At 52.1% G+C, this 14,457-nt stretch overlaps 1 protein-coding gene across 1 annotated transcript; it reads right to left on the reverse strand.

Moving 5' to 3' along the window:
• Positions 1–1,105: 1,105 nt before the first annotated feature.
• On the reverse strand, positions 1,106–14,005 carry NIPAL4 (NIPA like domain containing 4). Its single transcript, XM_016167068.2, has 6 exons — positions 13,835–14,005; positions 10,463–10,702; positions 7,782–7,838; positions 6,509–6,599; positions 4,069–4,229; positions 1,106–3,393 (listed from the first exon to the last, which is right to left on the reverse strand). Exons 1-6 carry the CDS (start codon positions 13,869–13,871, stop codon positions 2,765–2,767), a joined length of 1,215 nt encoding a protein of 404 aa, XP_016022554.2. The 5' UTR covers positions 13,872–14,005; the 3' UTR covers positions 1,106–2,764.
• Between the last annotated feature and the right edge of the window lie 452 nt (positions 14,006–14,457).

Consider the following 14,457-nt stretch of genomic DNA (forward strand, 5'->3'; position numbering starts at 1 on the left):
CTGTTCGTCTTTGCACTTGAACATGGGCTGGTCTCGTTGATCCTGGGACTCCCTGATACATGTTTAGGAGACGGACAAGACCCTCTGCCTCTGCCTCACCTTACTGCTAGCAATCTCGCATGTCAGAGAGGGGACTTGCCCCAGGTCTGTGGGGCTCGGTGGGCAGGTGCAGAGGCGGGGTTGGGGGTAGGTGTGCTGTCTGACTCCAGAGCCCTGTGTGATGACTGCTCACATCCATTACTGCATCCTAGTCCAAAAAAAGGGTCCCACTCTCATTCTCTCATCTGATCCTCACTTCAGTTTTGAGGATCTCTAAGAGAGATGGAATCATAAGAACCATGATAGCAGGTAACATTTACGGAGTATTTAACACGTGCTAGACACTGAGTGCTACTTTATCTCATTTAATCTTCCCAAAAGCCCTGGGAGGGCTCTGTGATGTCTATTAGGGTCTGTTGTGGGTTGAGAGCTGGCCCCCACGAGAGTTTGGGCAAAGAAGGACTAGTGGAAATGGTGGTGTCCTTCATCCAATAAATGTTTTTATGAGTGCCAACTATGTGCTTAGGATACCCATCAGGGCCTTCACAGGCACTCTGTACTGTGAGGAACGGAACTAAGCCAGCTCTCACAGGGGGTACAGCACAGATGACAAGAAGAAATGAACAGGGTAATTAATATCAGACTAAGCAATCGGGGACAAATTTAGTCTTTGGAGAGACACTGCGTGGTGGTTAAGACTATAGGCTCAGAGCCAGACAGCAACTTCAACTCTTACTGGGTGATTACTGAACTTCCCTGAGACCCTTTCCTCATATATAAAATGGAGATATATCTGCTTCGGGGATTTCTGAGGACTTAAAGAGAATTCATGTGAAATTCTTAGCACTGTGCCAGGCTTCTACTGAAGGCTCAGCCATTAACAAGGGGTGAGCATCTTCTATGGACTTTGTTCTCAAAACAGCCTTTCCTACTCTAGCGAGGGCTGTGGAAACCACTGTAGGGACTTCCTTGGAAACCACAACCCTCTAGAGATTGGGGACCGGCTTCCCACACTAGAGGAGCCAATTTCATTGTTCCAGGTCCAAGGAAGGCTAAGATGCAAGTATAAAGTAAACACACTTGAAGGTCTTTATTCTCGACCCTGCAGATCACTGGCATCCTCAAGATCCAACATGTTGCATTGATTTTAGTTACAGACAAATCCACATTCATTAAAAAATAAAGATTTGCGGCCGGGGGCGCAGGACATCAGCCTGTTGGTCAGCTGAGCCTTTGGCGCTCCAAGGCCAGGGGGAGTTTGGCCCGGGCTTGGCTGCGCTTAGGGCACAAGATGTAAACACAGGGCGCAGGTGTGAGGTTACACTGCGAGGCGCCGTCCAGCTTGGGGGCTGAGGTTCAGGTCTCTCTACAGAGACACTGGCTCCCTACTTCCCTTTCAATGGTCCTATACCAACTCCCCCGCTCCCTCAGCCAGAAAGAAGACAGGGAGGGAAGGGTTTCAATTTTATCTCTTTCCAGCTGCTCTTGTTTTTTGAATACCACTGGCCAGATGTGAGGGGACCAAAGGCAGTCCCCAAAGCAGGTGGTGTTGGAAGCATCATGACGCTCTGCTTCCCAGGGTAGGCAGTGCGTCAGCGGAGCTGGGGACTTCACGGCGATCTGGTCAACAGCCGGAATGCACCCGTGGCAAGCCTACACCCCACTCGGTCACTGAAATTCAAAACTGGTCCCACTGGCCAAATCCCTGAGGCTGGAGCCCAAAAATGACCCAGAGCCCACTCCACTGGGGGTCTGGGTTGGGCACCAGGGTAAACACAAAAGTTAGCCCGTTTCCAGGGAGAGCATGGCTGCTTCCTGCCAAGTTCTGACTTTTCTTGGTGCTCTCCCCAGATCATACTTTGGTTTACTCCATTCTGCCAAGTTCTAGCTTGATAAGGAGCTTCTAACAGCAGTGCAACTGCTAGTCTCTTTCCGTCCTGAGGCAAAATGAAACACCGCGCTCAGGCCAGCAGAGCTTAGCCGCGGAGCGTCTTCTGCTGTGGTGGTTGTCGCCTTGTTTTGAGTTCTGAGATAATCGCCTGAATGTCTCAGTGACTGGTTCCTTAGGATGTATGTAGAGAGGGCAGGGGCGGGCGTGGGCGTGGAGTGACCGGGAACAGAGGCCGACCTCTGGACGGGGGTGCTCGGGGAGAGGGGCGGGCCGAAGTGCTTCCCTGAGACTTCGGGAGGCTTTCACAGTGAGAAGGTCAAGGTCAGCTGAGGTCTCCGAGGAGCTCGTGGCCAAAGCAGCGAGACGTTTTACGCTAGTCGTGTCTCTGTGGCCTCTGGATGGCGAGGCATGGCGCACTGCTCTCCGGGCCTCGGGGAACCAGCTTCGCTTCATCCTCGGGCTAAGGAATGAGTGCTAAGGATTTCCTGACAACGAACATCCAGGGAAGTTCTTAGACTGCGCTACATTCGACGGTCAAACTCTGTCTTCTTCCCAACGACACAGAGACAGCACCGAGGAAACGAGTGGGAAGGGAGGTCCAGGGGACCTGTGTGAGTCGGGTATTTGGTCACCGAGGCTGTGTTTCCAGGAAGTCTTGCCACCACCACTCCTTGGGGAGGGATTTTTCTCCTGGAAACTGTGATGAGGTATAAATGAATGTCTCAGAAAAAAGAGCCCGTTGGTAACGGTTGTGCTCAAATAACCAGGGGGCTCTGAAATCGAGAAGTCAGTCTGTACCCCGGACGCCATCCTCTCACTCACATATTCCAAGCTTTAAGATTGAGCTATAAATACTTTGGGCTTTTCTTCTGGCGATGGGGTCCTGGAGAGTTCTATATTGTCCACAAGGACATTCTTGTCTTCTAGTCGAATGACAGTGGGCTCTGGGGCAGGGGCGGGGGGTGGGTTTTTGTGCATGTGGGGCAAACTGGTATGGCCGATGTCCAGGTCTTTGAAAGCATGGAGCATGAACACACCCAGGATGATCGTGACGAAGCCAGAGAGGGTGCCCACAATGTCCACGGTGGACATGCTGTACCACTCCTTGAAGAGGATGATGGAGGAGGTGACCACGATGGTGGTGAAGAACACGTAGTAGATGGGGAACACCAGGGAGGTGTTGAAAATGTCCAGCGCCCTGTTGAGGAAGTTGACCTGCGTGCTGAGCGAAAGCGCCAGGATGAGGGACAGGATGTAGGGGAGGGGGTGCCGCACGACCGGCAGCCCCTGGAAGAAGTTCTTAATGGTGATGCCCAGGCCCTTGACGGCAGACACGGAGAAGGCCCCGATCACGGAGCAGATGACGATGTAGACGAGGATGTTCCTCTGTCCGTAACGCGGGGCGATGACGAAGATGAGAATGAGGCAGAACACCAGCAGAAGCACGGCAAACACGATGTACCCTTCGGGACGGGAGGGACACAAGTGACCCCAAAGACCACAGTTTCCTCCTTTGTAGGATGGGGCTAATGATAAGACCTTCCTCACGGAGGTAGTGCATGCTGTAAGACTAACCGCGTCCCCCCAAAATTCACATGTCTAAACCTAATCCCCAGTGTTGGGGGAGGCCTTTGGGAGGTGATTAGATATGAGAGTAGAGCCCTCATGAATGGGACTAATACATTTATAAAAGGGACCCCAGAGAGCTCCATCGCCCCCTCCACCATGGGGGACACAGAAGACGGCTCTCTGTGAAGCAACGGAATCTGCTGATACCTGGATCATGGGCTTCCCAGCCTCCGGAACTCTGAGAAATAAATGTCTGTTGTTTATCCCCAGTCTACGGGATTCTGTTACAGCAGCCCGAGCTGGCTAAGCCAATGCAGATAAAGCATTTAGAACCGTGCCTGACACATAACGAACGCTCACTGAGTGGCCTCAGTACGCATCAGGCTGGGAAGCCTGTAAACCGGCCTTCGGACCAGCCCAACTCTTTTTCTTTAGCTCGTCTTCTCCTCCAGGTGGCAGCACCTGAGATGCTCCGAACCCCGTCGGCCCCTCCGCACGCAGGGCTCATCCCCCAGGGCTTTGCCGCACACCCCGGGGGGGGGGGGGAGGGGGGGAGGCTGGGCGCCTACCTGTGTCTTTCATCTTGGCGGCCATCTCAACGACAGTGGTGACCTTCTCTTCCTCGGGGGCGTGTATCACCATCACCGTGCTGCCAGTCACGCAGATGACGCAGCCCAGCTTTCCCAGCAGGTTCAGACTCTCTCCCAGGAAGTAGGAGGAAAGGATGGCGCTGCACGTGGAAACGGGAGAAGAAACGCGGGCTGAGCAAGCGCGCTCACGGACAACCACGGGTCAAGCCTCACCGCTCGCTCCCGCGGAGGCTTTCCTGGACCTTCCAACACTGTTTGAAATAGAAACCGACTTACGGGAGGGGTCCAGCGTGTGCTGGAGGAACTGGCGACGTACATACATGTGAATTTCTTTCATTTTTAGAGACTAAAATATCCCCAACCAGGAGAGCTGGAAGAGCCCTTCAAAGCACTCTTGTCTAACTTCCTACCCAATGAGGCCATTTTCTCCTAACATTGCAAACAGAAAGCTTTCAGCCTCGGCTTGTATACCTCTGGTGGCAAGCAGCTCACCCCTTCACAAGGCAAATTAATACATTGTAGATGCACTCTAATTATTCACCCAAAACATGGTAATTTCTACTCACTGTCCCATTCCTATTCTTGAACCATACAGAACGAATCTATTCCTTTTCCCACTTGTATTTGCCAATACAAACAGCCACAGTGACAATTACGGGCACTGTGTCTAGGTTATACGTTACGTACTAAGTATCACATTGGGAACTTTCCATATATTATGTGGCTACCATCTCACAGCTCTTTGAGAAGTAAAATATACTATCTCCATTTTACAGATGAGAAGACTGAGTCTCACGGGAGTTAAAATAACTCAGCAAGATCATATGACTGGTTAGTCACAGAGCCAGGATTTGCGTCCTATTCTGTCTTACTATAATGCCTGTGGTTTTCCCTCTACCCTCACTGAAGAGAATTCTTGTAACTTCCCCTGAGTCTCCTCTTTTCTGGGAAAAATACCTTCGGTTCCTTCCTGTTCTTAGGTGATATGATTTTCATTCCCCTCACATCCAGACAAGCCAGCAGAGATGTGGGAAGAAGGAAGGGAAGTTGGGCAAGACAGGTATGAGCGCTGGGGCACACCTCTGCTTCCTTACTAAAGTGGCATTAGTTTAGGGTAAAAATCTGTTGGCTGACCTAGGACTCAATGAGCCTCAAAAGTCCTCGTCAGAGGTATAAGAGAGAGGGGATTGTTGTCCAGGCTCCATTGGATGTCTCCCATCTCGCCGCTAAAACTACCCAAAACATTTTGCCCCACAAGGCCCATTCGAGAGAGTCTGGTGGCAATAGCTTAGGCAGAGGTCACACCCAGGAGGATTCTCACCTCTCCCAATTTCCCATGGGTGGGAATTTGTAAACTAATCAGCAATGCGATAGTGGCCTCACCGCTATATCAGCCAACTGTGTAATGTAAGTCATGGCTCTATTTGTTTTGTTTGTTTGTTTGTTTTTTGTCTGCATAAATGTTGCAAAGTTGTCATCAAGATGGTAAAACGAAACAGAGGAAATTATGAGTACTGAGTATGGCTGGCCGGAGCCGTTTAGAGCCAGCTTCGAATGGGGCTTCAGGACTCCCACGGCGGAGCTATGTTTGTAGCTGGGGAGGAACAGGGCAAGGGAAAGCACGCATTTAGTATCGGCTGTTTTTACAACCATCAAACGTTCATGAGGCAACATGGCATAGTGGTTAAGGAACTGGACTGGGACATCAGAATGCCTGGGTGGGAATCCCAGCCTAGCCTCTTGGGACCTGGGTGACGTTGGCCAAGCTGCTTAACCTCTCTCAGCCTCACGTCTCCCCTGCTTTCTAGTCCGTAGGGGTGCCGCCAGGACTAAGTGAGGTAACGCAGAATACATTTAGGACCTTAGCACACAGGAAGCCCTGTGCTAGCCACGGCTGTTTTCAGTGCCAGTGCCGACTGCGCTCCCCCGGGCATTATCTCATGCAGCCCTTGCAGCAGTGCCTTTGGGTAGCCGTCATTAGCATCCCCGTTTAGCAGACGGGCAAACTGCTGCTTAGGGTGGTGAAGGGACTTGCACATGGTAACGTAACGACTTGGTGGCAGAGCTACGGTGAGGACTCAGGGAGTGTTAATTTAGGACTCGAGCTTTTGACTTGTACATTTCTCCCGAGGCACTAACACCCTGACATGAGACATTAGGCCTGGTGACAGTGGAAGTCCTTCCAACTGGCTTGGGCTCAGCCTGCCCCTGCATTGCATGGTCAGCCAAGGGGATGGATGCTAGAGGAACCGGCAGCAAACCAAGGAGCCAGAGCTCTGAACAGCACACGGCCTCTTTCTCAGAGCTGGGACCAACCCGACTCTGATTGCAAGTGATGGTTGACTCCACTTGGCGGTTCCAGACCTCAACAAACTAAAAATAGGAAGGAGCCAGATACAGCAAAAGAAGTGACAATAACCTTATGAGGACACTCAGTGCTCCCAGAGGTGTGATGACTGTCGCAGGAGCAAATGCGTAGGCCCCAAAGTTGGCGATTTCTCCAGCAGCCACTAGAAAATTAAGAGAGAAAAGAGATTGGTGTGACTCTGATGCCCCATCTCCAGCCCAAGTGAATCTGGGTAGAGATGGCTTTACTCAGTGCTCGACCATTCACAGAATCCCAGACCAGCATTCCTTTAAACCTTGATCTTTATGCTCTCTCCCTGGAGAATCTGATCAGAAGGTCAGGCCCAGTCCATCCTGATCAAATCCTCCCATTTTAAAGATGGGGAATCTAGGCCAATAGTTCATGGTCACATGGCATGGCCGTGGGTAGATCCCATGTTGTTCTATAAGTCTCCTGGTTTCTAGTCCCGGCATAGTTAAATGTGTCTCAGGGACAGTCAATGTTTGGTCTGTATCTTTAAGGTTAAGCTAGAAAACATTAGTTTTCAAATAAATAAATGGTTAAGGTTATCAATTCTCCAGGTACCAATTGGTCCATAGAGTTATTTTATCCATCGGAACTATGGATAATCTAGACTGACAGGCAGGTGGTTAGGGAGTCAGACATTCTCGAAGGGCTTAATTTCTCCCCATTTGAGTTTCCAGTTTGCAGACTCCTGAAAGTGCATTTTCTGTCTCTGCTGGTGGAGAAAGACCCAGGTGTGTCTTTTGAAAGCAGGTGATGAATGGGATCGCTCTGGCTAAGACTGGAATCAAAACCTGACTTGAAGGATTATAAATGGAAAGCCGGCTCATTTTCCATCCAAAGGAATTCGCGTTTGAAAGCCAGAGAGGGTGAGTAGAAAGTGGGAGGAAATGTGCGAATGTGCAAATTTGGACAAACCTTAAGTGGCAAACCAGCCATGTTCTAAGTGAGCCAATGAATTGCCTGTGGAACAGGGAAATTGGCTTAGGAGTCTTAGCTTCCACTATGCAGAAATCCAAGAGACTCCAACGGGCAGTGCTATCTCCCCATATTTCAGGGGAAGTTGAGAAATTCCACCTTTATTATTACCAGCTCTGTATAAACCTCTCTGAGATAGACTTACTTTGGGTAGAGAAAGTGATTTGAGATACAGGTAAGATGTTCTACCAGCAAAGACTGTCAGAGTTTTCCCCTTAGGAATCTGGGCTTCAGATTCATACCGTGCACAACAGACCAGAAATGCCCCCCATCCACCCCTCCTTTTATCTCTGCCTCTGCCATCGGTAGGTCACTGTCATTAGTAGCAAAGAGCCCCACTTACTGGTGAGAAAGCCAGCCCACCACATTGCATCTTTCAGGTAGCCAAAGCCTCCATCCACTGTAGAAAGAAATGAACACAAAATTAGAGCGTGGCCACACTTTCTCAGGTACCTCTCCTGTCTCTAGCTCTACTCCGCCATCTCTAAGGGTTCAATATATGTGAGCTGTGGTCAGTCCTCTAGGCTTGTTCCGGGGAGAGGTCATCTCTGTGCTGGTGCCCCTACTTCATATACGCACCCCGACCCTTCTGAGCCCAGATGTAGATCCAGCTGCTTATTTGACATGTCTTGGATCTCTCACAGGCATCTCAAACTATGTCCTAAATGAAACTCTTGATTTTAAATGCACCAACCCACAGAACGAAACTCAGTAACCGGCGCCTCCATGTATCTCGTTGCTTAAGCCAGAAACCAGGGGATCACCCTTGCCTGCTCCCACTCCTCCGCCTTCTGCAGCCAGTCCGCTCTGCTCATTCTGTCTCCAACAGGTGTCTCACATGTGTCCACTCCACTGCCACCACCCAACGCCAAGGCACTGTCACTGGCCTGGGCTGAGGCAACGGCCTCCTTTGGTTCCTTCGGTTCTCCTCTTGTCCCCTTAGAATCCATTCCTTTCATAGCAGACAGAGGTCTTTTAAAAATGTAGATCAGATTCTGTCATTCCTCAGCTTAGAGCTGGCCAATGCCCTCCAATTACTCTCAGGATAAAGACGAGAATCCTTAAGAGATCTGTTCATGGTTTTGACCCTGCTCACCTCTCAAAAGGCATCTCCTGCCACCCTTCTTACTGTAATCTAGCCATTCGGGCTTTCTTTTAGTTCTTCAAAAAGAATGAGGTCTTTTCAACCCTAAGCCTTTTACATGTGTTTTTCCGTGTCTGGAATAGTCTCCATAACGAGATTTGCCTGAACCTACACTCACTCTCCGGGTCTCTGCTTGAATGTTGCTGCCCCCGAGACCTGCCGCCCTGACCCCTTCTATATCATTCCCCCATGGGGCTCGGCTCATCACGCTCGGCTCTTCTCCTTCATGACACATCATTTATCATGCGAATTATTCTATTTATTTTCTGGCATCCCTCCCACTAAACTGGAAGCTCCATGAAGCCAGAAATTGTGTCTGCTTTGTTCGCACAGTGGACTCGGCCTGGGCCTAGCCAGTCCTCAATAACAGTAGCAATGATGATGATGATGATGATGATGATGATGATGATGATGATGATGATGATGGATAGGTTTTAGACAGTTCTGTGAAAATCTGAAAATTGCCATTTTTTGTGAATTCCAATCTTTTCTAAGGCTTTCAGGTTTTTAAAGGAGTTAAAATCTCCCGTAAAGGTTAAGGGTTGAAATCTCAGAAAATTAAATCGAACATGTCCAAACTTGAGCGCATCATCTTCCCATAAACCTCCTCCTCCTGCATTATTCATCTCAGAAAACAGCACCCTCATCTCCCCAGTTGCTCGAGTCAGGAAGCTGTGTCATCCTCGACTCGTTTTCACCCTCCCCTTAAAGCCAGTCAACACCAAACCCTGTTATGTCCCACCTTCAAAAGCTGCCTCTGGGCTCCACCGCTTGTCCCCATTCCCACCGCTGTTTGCCAGGCCCAAAGTTCAGGTGTCTCTCTCCTCGGATTGGTCTCCCGACCCCCAGTCTTGTCCCCTAATCCATTCTACACCCAGGGATCTTCTCACATCATATATCAGACTGTGTCACTCCCCTGCCGAAGGCCTTTCGGTCACTTACAACTGCACTCAAACTCCGGAGCCCAGTTTGCAAGACCCATCACGACCTGGCGCCAACCCCATTTCTGGCCCCTCGGTGCTCCAGCCATCCTGAACTAACATCGCTCATGCTCTCTCACCTCTGAGCCTTCGCGCGTGCTGTTCTTTCTGCCTGGAACAGCATGTCCACCTCTTTCCCCCTGCACCTTGCTATCTCTTCATTATTTAGGTCTCAGCTTCCCGATCGCCTCTACAGAAAACCTCCCCTACCCTCCGCCCAAGCTTGGGCTGTACGCAGAAATATTGCCTTAGCTTTCTAGTTTCCACACGACAGACCTTAACATGCTGTGGAACGACTGCCATTGACTTGCTTGTCTCTCCCACGACATGTAGCATAGCACCTGGCACACAGCAGGTGTGCAGTGAATGATAATCAACGAATGAATTCTTTGACACATGATTCTATTTCTCGAGAACTGTGTCATGGATATACATTTCATTTTTCAAGCAAGCAAATCCCTGTGAACAGAGAGACTCAGCAATTCTTTCGTAGCTTATAAGGGAGCTCAATCTGATGGCGAGTGAGGGCACACTAGGGCCCGATGCTACTCCGGGCAGAAGCACCTGTATTCCCATTTCATGAGGATTTGTGACTTGCCTACGATGACATAATTGCTAAGAAATAAAACCAGCAGACCTAGGGTTTCTCATTCTCAGCCCTGAGACTGTTCCCTATCTTCACCCCAATTATCTGATCATGGCGTTCTCAGGATATCCTGGATTATAAAGGAAGGTCTCCTGTTGGTGAACCAGATCCCAGTGGGGTTGACAATGAGCCTCGTGCCCATCTAGGCAAGACTCTCCAACTGCTGCAGTGGCCCCTGTGAAGAGAGGTTCACAGGGCTGGCTGAGGGCTCAGCTGACCAGTGCCTCATCCCCACCCGCCCCCCAGGAGCCTACCAGCCCGCGTGGCCCCTGAGGCCACCAGTCGCAGGAGGCCTTTCTTCTTGAGGATGACGCTGCCGCCGATGAGGAAGCTGGAAAGAAAGGCCAGACCCAGGCCGATGTAGAAGCTGTACTTCTGCATGAACTTCCCCTGCCAGCTGTTAGAGGTGACATTGCTGGGCACCTGGGGGCTGACGTCACCGACGATCTGGCACAGGACTTGTTGGGAGGAACAGTATAGGGTAATCAGGGAACCTAGATAGGAAGACCATGGCGAGAGAGTCACATTGGGGACATTTGCGCACTTCAAAAATATTAGAATTGAGCACTGTTTCAGACCCCATGCTTCAGCTACTGCGGGGGGGAGGCTCCATCCACACACGGGACCCCCACCTAAAAATAACAGTTAACATTCACTGAGTGCTTACTCCAAGTTAGGGCTTTATTTGCATGAACTCATCCACTTTTTACAACCAACTGTCATATCAGGGATGCCTTTAGATCCCACTTCATAGATATGGAAATGGAGGCCTGAGAGGTCAGGTTGCTGTCTGACTCCAGAACTCGAGCAAGGAAATTCTCAGCTATGCTGATGCCGCACGAGCCCTTAGGTGCCACTGAACCCACATTCCAACCTCCACGGGAACCCCTTCCCAGCCCTTGGGTGTGCGGCCTCCACAGCTCAGGATCGCAGAGGCCTCTCCACTTACGCATCCCTAACTCCAGCCATGATGGAGACCACTGGCGGGTACAGGAGACCATGAGGTTGGAGAGTCCACAGCCCTTTCTTGGCCAGAGGATGATTAAATCTGAGCGTCCGGTTTGTTAGAACTGACCATTCACAGGACTTACTTCTAAGACCTCTGGTCAGTGGCTGGGGCCTATCTTCCGGCCTCAGAGGGATGGGTGTCCCTGTCACCCCATGCAGAATCTGTCTTTACTTTGCTTTCCAAGTCCTAGAGTCCGTGAGAGTCTGGATCAGCCCTCATACCCCAGAGCCAGCCCACGATGGTTTGCCCTTCTGGCACAAATACCAAGGACAACGGGACAGATTGGACATGAGGGGCCGACCCTCAGTCAGAACAACTAAGGCGCCTGAGTTCGAGGACGCAATACAAGGCGGAACCAACAATCCTCCGGGGCCAGCGCTCACATGGCCCCCGCTCCGGGCTCTCTGTGGGCCTTCCTGCCATGGAAAGGGCACGGTGACCATGTCCAGGGTTTTAGCTGAAGAAACTGGGACCCTGAGAAGTTCGGTAAGCTGCCCAAGGCTGCACTAGTGGCAAGTGGTGAAGCCACTTGTTGAGAGTTGGAAGCCACTTGAGAGTTGGACCTCAAGCCCATGTGACGCCAAAGCTCCTGCTCTTAACCACCATACACGCCTCACAAAACAGTCAGCAAAGAGGGCGGGGTTTCATTAGGCCGCTTAAGGGCTACTGTAAAATATGATTTTGTTACCAACATTCAAAAATCAGGAGATTTCCCCTGAAAATTCAGCTTTCAGTTCCCTTACTGGGTATACCTCCCCACTGTAACAAGTGGCACCACTGAGCAGTGTTGCCCCCCACCCACCCACACACACACAGGATATGCTCTCCGTGATGCCCCGGGGTCCACACTCAGCTCCCGTCTTTCATGTTTGTTACATGCTCAGCCCCTGAGGCACTTGGATTGTGGCCTCTGGCGGTAGAAGGCCTATTCCGAACTGTGTATCATAACGATCCAGCTCCTGTTCCAAAGACGTAAGCCTGGGCCAGGCACTGTTCCTTGGACCAAGCTAGAGCTCTAGGCCTGCACTGAAAGGGCCCCAAAGCCCGAGGCCAGGCAGCCCTGGCTGTGGCACACCCGGAGCACAGAGTGGTATCTTGGTGGAACTAAGCAAGTGCGATGCTGATCTTTCTTCCGCAGCACAGGAGCCTGGGACGGCAGAGCGAGCCCTCAGCAGGCAGCCGTCTAACTCTCCTACTTTCAGGTGGGGAAACCGAGGCCCTGAGAATGGGAAGGATTGGCTCACGTCACACAAAAACCCAGTGGCAGCTGGTTCTGAACCCACCGAGGGACACCTATGTGTCTTTCGCAGAGGGAGATCTCTCTCTCTGACACACCAGTGTCACAATCGGGAAAACTCGTTCTGACTGTTCGCTCCTGTTCTTCAGCTAGGACGAGATCAAGTCTGGGGAGTTCCCTGCGCGCAGGAAGTGAGCCAGAGCCTGGCAAGCTGTGGGCCAAGGAGCGTGACTGGCAAGGAGAAGGTCACGCCCACTCCATGCCTGTCCCCTGCCCTCCTGGAGTTGATTCTCCAGCAGGTGGAACCAGAGGGGGTTTGGCTGTTTCGGGGAGGCCGGAGTACCCAACACCACAGCACCCTCCATGGAGTCAAGTTCTCCCATAGGGATACAACGAAAAAGAGAGGGCTGGTGGCCAGAGGAAACCCAGGTCTGAGGAGGATGTTATCTGACAAATGAGTGCTGGGCTGGATGATTCCTGCTTCTCTTCCGGAATATACTATGACGGGGGAACATATTCTTCCCCAGGGGAAGGCGAGGCTGAAAATGAACCACCTTGTTGATCAGGAAACCCAAGCCAACCAACACCTGACAGGCCAGCTTTGGAGGCTTCGTTGGAGAAGAGAAGTTAGGGCAACAGGAACATCCCATGGGCCGCACACCCGGACAAAGCAGGAAAACGGAGTTGAGCACTGTGGCAGGAGTCAGGTTTTCGAATCCAAGGGCCAAATTCTATATATTCCATTTTCTTAAGCAAGTTATCGGACTTTTCAGAGCCTCGGTTTCTCAGAATATCAACAGAATGGAGACAGTAAGATAATATCTACTTGTCTACGAGAGCTGTGTTAAGCGGGTTAAGCATTTAAAGGCCGAGTCCACAGCCCTGTTCATGGTAAGGACTCAGGGGGAAGAAGCCGAGGGTCTTTCCTTATCTTTTTCCCCCAATTATTCTTTCCCGCCTTTTTTCTAAACGGCCTGTGTGGTGTAGGGGTGCCCCTCTCTGCCTTTGGTGGGCCCCAGGGAGGCAGCCAGACCTGGGCAGGTACTAAAATCTGAAGCAACGATATATATAAAAAGACATCCGGGATCCCCCACCCTTAAGTCGACCTGCTGCAAAGGTAATGCCCGCGGCAGCCCCCTCCCTTCCTGTTTGCCCCCCTTTCTCCCATTATTGCCCCCTCAGCTCCCCAGCTCTCCAAATGCGGGAAGTCAGCCGGAATCCTGCTCCTTCCCAAGACAGGCCTGAGAACCAGGTGGGGGACAACTCCTGCTGAACCCCTGCCACTCCCCCCCCCACCAAACCCCTGAAAGGAGAGGATGCGAAGGAAAGGGGGAAAGAAAGGCGCAGCAGTCCCGCGGGCCCCTCGCCGCCCTCACGCACCGTTCTCGCAGCTGGCATTGCTGGCCCGCGGCTCCATGGGGCTCTGGGCACACGCGCCGACGCGCGCGTGGACGGCGCCCCCGGCTCCCCAGCTCCGGAGCAGGTGACCGAGACTTGTCCCCGGCGTGGCGGGCGTGTGAGAAGCCGCCGGGGTCGGGACCTAGGGGTGGGGAGAATGACGCGCCCCAGAGGGGGAAGGTCGCCGGGGAGGAGTCACTGGCGTCTTGGGCAACTCCAAGGGCCGGGGGCTCAGCGCTCCAGCTGCCCTGGAGAGGGGCGCACGCCCTCTCGGGGCGCGGAGGCTGCCCCATTCCCCGCGAAGGAGTCACCGCCCCAAGCCCCAGGCAGACGGTGAGGGGGTGGGCGGGTCCTAGGCGCCACCCCTCTGCGAGGTCGGGGCTGGCACCCAGTTCCCTCCTCAGTGACAGAGCCGAAGAGCACCTTGATGGTCGGAGAGGAGGGGGCAAATTTCTGGCCAAGGTGGGAACGCGGGGGTTGGAAGAGGCGCTGCTACCAGATGGGGCTCTCTCTGGCGGGGGGCCAGGTGTGGGGGGGGCGCGGGGGAGAGTGGGGAGGGGAAAGGGTTTTCGTGGGGAGCAGATTAGGGACCAGGGTTTTAACTT

This window comes from Rousettus aegyptiacus, unplaced genomic scaffold, assembly GCF_014176215.1.
Source record: "Rousettus aegyptiacus isolate mRouAeg1 unplaced genomic scaffold, mRouAeg1.p scaffold_m13_p_7, whole genome shotgun sequence".
NCBI classification, from domain to species: Eukaryota; Metazoa; Chordata; class Mammalia; order Chiroptera; family Pteropodidae; genus Rousettus; species Rousettus aegyptiacus.

Coding starts and splice junctions, on each gene's coding strand:
- NIPAL4 (XM_016167068.2), bottom strand. CDS start 13,871: ATGGAGCCGCGGGCCAGCAATGCCAGCTGCGAGAACG. Junction 7,839..10,462: donor CTCAGGGGCCACGCGGGCTG/GTAGGCTCCTGG, acceptor TTCTTTCTACAG/TGGATGGAGGCTTTGGCTAC. Junction 4,230..6,508: donor GCACTGAGTGTCCTCATAAG/GTTATTGTCACT, acceptor TTCCACGTGCAG/CGCCATCCTTTCCTCCTACT.